At 39.7% G+C, this 8,852-nt stretch overlaps 1 protein-coding gene across 1 annotated transcript; it reads left to right on the top strand.

Annotated features, from left to right (window-relative positions):
* Positions 1-522: 522 nt before the first annotated feature.
* LOC149190230 (chalcone synthase-like) lies at positions 523-2,160 on the top strand. Its single transcript, XM_089413376.1, has 2 exons — positions 523-795; positions 904-2,160. Exons 1-2 carry the CDS (start codon positions 603-605, stop codon positions 1,905-1,907), a joined length of 1,197 nt encoding a protein of 398 aa, XP_089269502.1. The 5' UTR covers positions 523-602; the 3' UTR covers positions 1,908-2,160.
* Positions 2,161-8,852: the final 6,692 nt, after the last annotated feature.

Raw genomic sequence — 8,852 nt, 5'->3', positions numbered from 1 at the left:
GTGTAATTCAGCAAAGAGCATATTATTTATTTACGCATATAGAGTCTTCCCGTCCATGTGGAAATGTTGTCACGACGCCGCAAAAATTAGAATTTAGTTAAGAGGAGCGCACTATGTGCAGGTTATACTCTATCGAGAGTAAGAGAAGCGCCCAATTTGCAGGTTACTACTAAAACGTCGTACGTCAATGTATGCATCGCGACAGCGACAACGATAGCGAGAGCGAGAGAACGTTGGAGGAGAATGGACATCGAGTCCGAGTCTACTCTACTTTCTTGCCTTCTCTGACCCGTATGATGTATCCCCCGGTGACACGGCAAGGCGCGTGCATCTTTCACCATGCAACTCTCCTGGCACACGCATTACATTCGCACCTTAACCCGCACATGAATTCTCTCCATCTTCCTTTCTTTGCTTATTCCTTACTTGGCAAGGCAGTTGGGGTCATGCCACGTGCTTGCTCGACCTCGCGCTATATAATAACTTCTTCATACTCACTTCCTTCAACAATCCATTCACGTAAGCAAGTAAGCGCCTGCGGCATCCCATAAACTTCTTTGCTGCTTATTACAACATCGATCACAGCGAGCGAGCGAGCAAGCATGCCTGGGAGTTTGGATTTGGATTTAGAGGCATTCAGGAAGGCTCAGAGAGCAGATGGCCCCGCCACCATCCTCGCTATCGGCACTGCCAATCCCCCTAATGCAGTCGACCAGAGCAGTTACCCCGATTACTACTTCCGCATCACCAACAGCGAGCATATGACAGAGCTCAAGCACAAATTCCAGCGAATGTGTAAGAACTAAATCCCATCGAATCTCAAACTCAGTCGTCTAAATCATATGCGAATGCGATGATCAGAATTAATATGTTTATAATCTTGTCATCATCTGTTGCTTGCAGGCGACAAATCGGGAATAAAAAAGAGATATATGTACTTGACTGAGGAGATTCTGAAGGCGAATCCCAATCTATGCGACTACATGGCGACGTCTTTGGACGCACGGCAGGACATGGTTGTGGTGGAGGTGCCCAAGCTTGGAAAAGAAGCGGCCGCCAAGGCCATCAAGGAATGGGGTCAGCCCAAATCCAAGATCACTCATGTCATTTTCTGCACTACCAGTGGCGTCGATATGCCCGGAGCCGACTATCAGCTAACAAAGCTTCTGGGTCTCCGCTCCAGCGTTAAGAGAGTCATGCTTTACCAACAGGGCTGCTTCGCTGGAGGCACGGTTCTCCGTGTCGCTAAAGATCTGGCAGAGAACAACCGGGGAGCTCGGGTTCTGGTCGTCTGTAGCGAAATCACGGCCGTTACCTTCCGTGGCCCCTCCGACACTCACCTCGACAGCATGGTCGGCCAAGCTCTCTTCGGCGACGGTGCATCTGCACTCATTGTGGGAGCCGATCCCATCACGGAAGTGGAGAAGCCCTGTTTCGAGCTGCTGTGGACTGCACAGACCATTCTTCCCGACAGCGGCGGAGCCATCGACGGCCACCTGAGAGAGGCGGGCCTTACCTTCCACCTTCTCAAAGACGTTCCGGGGCTCATCTCCAACAACATAGAAAAGAGTCTGGTGGACGCCTTCCAGCACTTCGGAATCTCCGACTGGAACCAATTATTCTGGATCGCCCACCCAGGAGGCCCTGCCATTCTGGATCAGGTGGAGGCAAAGCTGAATCTGGATCCCAAGAAACTGAGAGCAACGAGGCAAGTACTGAGCGAATACGGAAACATGTCGAGCGCCTGCGTGCTTTTCATCTTGGACGAGTTAAGGAAGTCCTCTCTGCAGAGTGGGTGTTCCACAACCGGAGAGGGATTGGATGTGGGAGTTCTGTTTGGATTCGGGCCGGGTCTCACCGTCGAAACCGTCGTCCTCAAGAGCGTTCCGCTGCCGCCGCTGCAGTGATTGATTGAATCACCATGGAAGACAGGTTTCCTCCCCAAGTAGATGAGACGTGCTTTCTCATTCGTTCAATCCTAATATTTGCTACGAATGCTTTCTTAAATACAAGTATCCTCAGAGTTTCTCCTCTCCTCCTTAGTATTCTTATTCTTATTCCCATTCCCATTCCCATTCGCATTGTATTCTCCTTCTCCTCCTTATTCTCATTCTCATTATTGTATTCTCCCTTTGTATTTCAACGTATTAAAGCAATAAACGTTTAGATTATATAACAATAAGAAATTTGATTTACTATATAGAAAATTCTCATCTTATAAAAAAAATTCAAATATAAATAGAATTCTAAAATATAATAAAATACCCAACATATATACATTCATCTAAAATCATATTTAGAGGGATAAAGAATGGTTGAAATCTTACATGAGATGGAATCTGAATAAGTTTAAATTGTAAAATAAAAATTATTAGATAATTAAATTTGAGTTTTCAATTTAATAAAAATTACAAATATATATTTTCAAATCATGAATCTCATTCATTTTAAATTTTTAGATAAGGATTAGCAATTGTGATTGAATTAAATCATTGACTTTTTTACTTCAATTTAATAATAGTTACAAATATGTTTTCTCAATAATGAATCTGGTTCATTTTAAATATTTTGTCTAACATTTTATTTGTGAAAATTTTCATCTACCATTGGGTTTTTAAAAAGGAACATTTATGAACTTAATTATGAAATTAAAGAATTCAATAGTAATCTCTCTCTTATATATATATATATATATATAGATATATATAGAATTCAATATTAAAATTAATTATATATATATATATATATATATATATATTCATTCTAAATAACAAATTTCATTATCCTAAGCTCTTCATCTAGGGCCCTATTTTCAATAGAAAAAACATCTATCAACATAAATATTACATAATAATTTTCACCTAACAATATAAGTAAATAGAAAATAATTTACATCTTATCTTTATTTATGCGAAAGAGGATGAATGCTAAACCAATTATTCTATTGTGTGAAAATCTCCCCATGGATGGTGCCTATCAAATGCACGATGAGCCCACAATGAATGAGGTCAAGTTTAATGAGGGTATGCAAGCTTCCCCCACCTGGCGGCTTGCATGGCCACCCTATCGCCATGAGAATCTACTCATGTATAATAAGATTTCATCCACACTTTATGTGAGGATGCTAACACTCAAGTAGGTACATCACTGTTGCAGATCATAGATTTGCCAGTTCAGTGAAAAATCTATGGTTGTGAAAGGGTAGGGACAACACTATAATGATGCAAAGTGGGACGAAGGAAACTACACAACTTACTTAAGGAGATTAGAATCTATAATAGGTCATAAACTATGGCGACAATTCCCAGGTGTAGTTTTTGGCTATCACTAGTTGATGGTGTGTTACCAACATGATCTCTAGAGGTTGATGACACGGGATGGTGTGAATGGGAAGACCATTCTTCCAAGATCTGAGGAATGTAAGGACAATTTCGATGAAGATGGTCTCCCGCACAAATTATGCATGGATATCAAACTTTGTGGCTTAATGGATGGTTTCTCATCAGTAGTTGCATTCAAAGAAATGACTGCTTGGTTGCCCCTCTGCTGAATTTGCTTCTTCTTCTTCTTCTTCTTCTTAGCTACCTAGTTACTAGTACCAATACTTTCATCAGGCGAAGAGGAAGAAGGGGAGGAAGAAACAACCGAGGAAGAAGGCAAAGGGTCAACTCTAGGATCAACTAGATGTTGATTTTGTCCAGTTGTAGGTGTACTCAACTGCGGAGAAATCACGAAATTTTGAACCAAAGAGGTTGAAAATAGCCATACTGGTAGGCCAATGGTAAATCTTAGAAGGGACAATGTAGCCATATAAGGAGCACCAATATTTCCGAAAGAAGGAAAAGGACTAGGATTTCCATGAAAAGGGATTCCTGGATTGGTGGACTCTGGATTTGTCGCCATATTTTCCAACCTAATATCAACTAAGGAAAAGGGGTGTTATTCGTGGTCAATTAATTTTAACGACACTTTAAATGCAACTTTTCTTTTTTAGTTTTAACAAGTCGAGAAAAAGCTAAAGATGACTCTAGTCGCCTTCGACTTTTAATGAGCCTGAAAGGACAAGTGCTTAGATAGACCTTTTCTTTTAGGGAGTCGAAAAGGAATGAAAGTGACTACTCTGGAGAATTTAGACAAAGGGTTTGCCAAACCAATCGCAAAACTACAATATACACCTTGGTGGTAAATTAAAAAGAAATTACCGAGGACTTATGTACAACAGTCAATCTTCCTGAATGTTGTGTTCAATGCATTGTGATCAATAAGGCGACAGACTCAGTTTTCTATGGATAAAGAATTCAATGCTATTGTGGTCTCCCAATATATATGCAACGGTACGGGGAGCACATGTCCATGCTAGCACTTGTCATATCAAAGAGGAGGAATCACCCAACCTTCAATGAAAACGATAGCCGCTAGTTTTAACGACGTCGGAACACGTCTCTAGCCTAGAAATCTAGATGTGTTGTGTTAAATTCCAAAGCGTTGTTAAGTTAATGGAGGTTCATTTTAAGTTGATCTTTCTTAAAATTTGTCTATGAAGGTTCACCACGTGATGTATGTTTGCAATTCCTAAAATGCAACTATCATGATAAACAAACTTTTGATTTACTTTGAATGATGAAAACCTTAGCTACTAAAGGATAGAGCAATAAGATCTTTGACAAAGAGCAAAGAGCACACACTAGTGCATTTCCCTAAATCATTATTTTGCACACAAATCAAAAAATGCTAAATGCAAATGCATGTATTTTTTTTTACCTTACTTAATGTGAAAGATGCAAAAAGGAAAACTAAATGCAGCGAATATATGAAATATTTCACTCAAAATGACATTTTCAACAATTTCTTCTTCAAAAGAGAAAGGAAGACCCAAAACAACACTTTCAATTTTGAATAAAAAAGCTTATGACACTTTGAACTTACACAAATTAAATCAAATGCATCAAGAAAACTTTAATCAATTATCAAGGGAAGGAAGAATTTACGACACTTCTCTTTTCGACAAAAAAAACGACAATTACGACACTTTTTGTATCAAAGTGACAAATCGATTAAAACAAATTTTGGACAAAGGATTGTAAATGAGGAACAAATACACAAAAACATTCACTAATCCTAATGTAATTAAGGCCGGAATGTTGTGAATTGCAAGTAAGTGTTGATAGTTCGTAATTGAGGAGAGAGCATTGTATTCTTCTTGGTGTGATCTTGCTAATTTTCCTAGAAACAAATTGGCGACTCTGTTGGGGAATGAACAGATGTTTGTTTGTTTTTATTGTGTGTTTTATGTTCAATTCGATAAACTATAGACAGATTCTGAAGCCAACCAGGTAGCTTTCGAACTGATCTTGCTTTGCGATTGCAAAGTTGATGAATGCTACTTCAGTCGAACTTTGGTTTAGTTTATGAATTAAACATTTGACTTGCAAGCACATCTAGATGCCATTTTGGTAGCTCAGTAACCTTTCAAGACATTCCATCATACTTTTCTCATTATTTTTCATCAAAACCAAGCTTGATTTCATTGAAAACTGCTCCACATTTGAGCCAAAAACCTTTTCAGTTGTGCTCCCTGGACCATCACACTATCTTCCACTGTGTTCCAGTATGCATCCCACCTCTCGGCTGTAGAAAGTGCGATGCATCTCAATTTCTATGAAGCCTAGGTGCGATGATTGACTGAACTCTTTTTCCATCAAGAAATTGAGGGTTTTTGACCTGTTTTCAGTTTTGATTGGTTGTTTTGCTGCAAATGAACAGTGCTTCTTCACTAAAGCTTACTTGCATCACTTTAGACAACTGGGTTGTAATTCTCCTTTATATTAATAAAGCTCTTCAAGTTTTCTCCCATATGTTTGTGCAATTTTGAATGCCATCATTTTGTTCATTATATATATGATTCTGTAATGTTTATGTTGTAATAGATCATGATGCTTTGACAGTTCTTTGTTGTTGTACTTGCGCAGGTACTCTCCAAGAATGTTAAGTATGGGGAGGAGTTGCAGGATCTGTCAAAGGACAGAGAGATCAAGCAAGGGATTAAGCAGAATTTCCAGGTTGGTTCCACTATCTTTCTCTTATCTGTTACACATAGGAAAAATCATTGAATTGCTTTAAACTATTTTTTCTAGGGTAGCTGCCAAACCTAGAGGGTTAGTCATCCGAGAAGACACTAAGTTTCCCAGAAAAAAGAGTGACATAGATCTGAATCTCTATTATCTGGTCATATAGAGCGAGCCACTTATCTTAGTATTATATGTGGATGATCTCTTCCTGATAGGATCATCCAGACTCATTGAAGACTGCAAGAAGAATCTAGCCACAGAGTTCGATATGGAGGATCTAGGACGAATGCACTATTTCCTAGGGTTGGAAGTTTGTCAGCAAAAAGGAGAAAACTTCCTTGGGCAAGGAAGGTATGCTACAGAAATCCTAAAAAGGTTCGAGATGGGAGACTGCACCAACAACTCACAGGGTCCTTGATGTATCTAGTCAATACCAGGCCAGATGTTTGCTATGCTGTCAACACCCTCTGTCAGTTCATGGTGGAACAAATGAGGGCTCACTAGGCAGCAACCAAGAACATTCTCAGGGATTTACAGGGAAAATTTGATTATGGGCTCTTGTACAACAAGGGGAAGGATATCATGGTGAGTGGATTTACTAATGCAGATTGGGCAGGAAGTTCAGTGGATCAGAAAAGTACCCCGGGGTACTGATTCAACATTGGATCAAGAATGACCTCTTGGTGCAATAGGAAACAGAAGTCTGTGGCTCTGAGCTCGTATGAGGTAGAATATATGGCAGCAATCACAGCTTCGTGTGAGGTGATATGGCTTAGAAAATTGTTGGTAAACCTATTCAAAAGAAATATGGAGACAACCAGGATCATGTGTGATAATCAAAGTTGCATCAAACTCTCTGAGAATCCAGTATTCCATGATAGGTTGAAGAATATTGATATCCGGTGTAACTTTGTTAGAGATTGTGTCCAACTAGGAGCTATACAGTTGAGCTACACTCCTACAGGGGAACAAGTGGCAGATATCCTTGCGAAGGCCCTTGGAAATTCAAAATTTGGCTACTTCAGGGAAAAGATGGGGATCGTAAAGAACCCCCTTCAGAAGTAGTGTGTTAGTAGCACCAATGAAGAGGGAGTTGTAGTGAAGATGCAGTGTTGGGAGAAAGGACCAACAACAACACAGATGCAAGGGAGTTGCAGTGCGGATGCAATGTTGGGGGAAAGACCAGCAACAATACGGATGTAGAGGAAGTTGTCTTACAGATGCAACAGTGGTAGTAGCAGAGTCATGGGCAATAGTACAAGAGGTAGAAATGCAGAGGATGTTTAGTAGGAAGGCCTAGCATCAACACAGGTACCGATGTCGGATGATTAGAGTAATACTCAGTGAGGTGTATTGCTAGAGCACAGTCCTCAGTAAGAGGGAGTGTTGATTTGTGGTAGCATCGAATGTGATCTAGCCATGAAATTTAGCGGAGAGGTTGGGGCTCATGAGATCTCCAATACCCAGAAAGGGTTTGGGCAGATTCTAAACAGATAAGGAGATATTAAAATAGTTAATATTTTTAATGGATCCCTAAGTCTAAACTTAGGGAAAATAAAATATTAATGTGTATTAATATGAATCTGTGTTAGAATGGTCCAAAAGGAATGGATGAAGTGAAATCTAATCTTAGTCATCGATTAGGGAAAAGTATAAGAGGAGGCTTGAGGGGCACTTAGAGAAGACACTGAGGGAGACCAGTTAGTTCAATTTATGGAGCGAGGTTTGTTGAGAAATTGAACCAGTGGTCTAGAGAGCAGTCAAGAGGCATCAAGTACGAAACAAAGAGATGGAAGATCAACACAAAGGAAGAAGAGGCAGACGCAGAGCCAGAGGAAGCACCGGTTTTCCCTCATTGGATTTTTCCAGAGACATTAGTCCAAAATAACTGTGTCAATGTGTGCATATGTTTGTTTTTGTATTACAGTGTGATATATGTAGCAGTATTTATTAAATGTTTGTTTAAGTAATTTCATGAATAACTTATCATGAAATAAGTAGGAAAAGTAAATCAGTTACTGCAGTGATATAATTTTCACAACTTCTTGGTCTCACAGAAGGGGAGAACCCACAAGAACCTCTTTCTTCAAACCAAGCTATTATTGTTCATATAGATCAGAAATATTTACTCTCTGATTGGTACTCTGATATTGTCCAATTTATTAGGGATTTTCAATGTCCAGCTGAACTTGACTTGAAGCAGTGTAAAGCCCTAAAGCTTAAAGCATTAAAATACTGCATTATCAATGTTAATCTCTACTAGAAAGACCCTCTTAATATCCTTCTTCTTTGTTTAAGTGAAAATGAAACAGAGGGAATTATAGATCAGTTCCATGCAGGGTTTTGTGATGGACACTATGCTTGGAGAGCAACAACCTACAAAATTTTAAAGGTAGGTTTCTACTGGCCCACACTTTTTAAAGAAGTTGGAGCAAGAGTGAGAAGTTGCACACCATGCCTATTTGCAGGGAAACATAAATTGTCATCACTTCCTTTGGTTCCAGTATTGGTGCATGCTCCTTTTCTACAACGGGGGTTGGATTTTATAGGGGAAATTCATCCACAATCGAGTAATCAACAGAGATGGATTTTAACTGCTACAGACACTTTTACCAAGTGGGTAGAGGCTAAGAGCTATCCAGGAGAAATATACCAACACTAAATACTGAAACCAGAAGCCAAGCATTTGAGAATGAGGAGCGTAAAACCATTAACGCATGTAAGGAGATATCACTCTGGCCCGTCTCAGCGTTCTTAAGTGATGGCATGTGCGCTTCCACCCTA

Source organism: Pinus tabuliformis, chromosome 3_1 (genome assembly GCF_031772625.1).
Source record: "Pinus tabuliformis cultivar Carrire ecotype Pingquan chromosome 3_1, CPIR1, whole genome shotgun sequence".
NCBI classification, from domain to species: domain Eukaryota; kingdom Viridiplantae; phylum Streptophyta; class Pinopsida; order Pinales; family Pinaceae; genus Pinus; species Pinus tabuliformis.
This window is presented reverse-complemented; position numbering and strand designations above follow the sequence as displayed.

What these genes read in the sequence shown, in the direction of transcription:
- LOC149190230 (XM_089413376.1), top strand. Translation starts at nt 603, where the DNA reads ATGCCTGGGAGTTTGGATTTGGATTTAGAGGCATTCAGGAAGGCTCAG. An exon ending in GCACAAATTCCAGCGAATGT is followed by an intron (nt 796 to 903) that starts GTAAGAACTAAA and finishes TGTTGCTTGCAG; the next exon opens with GCGACAAATCGGGAATAAAA.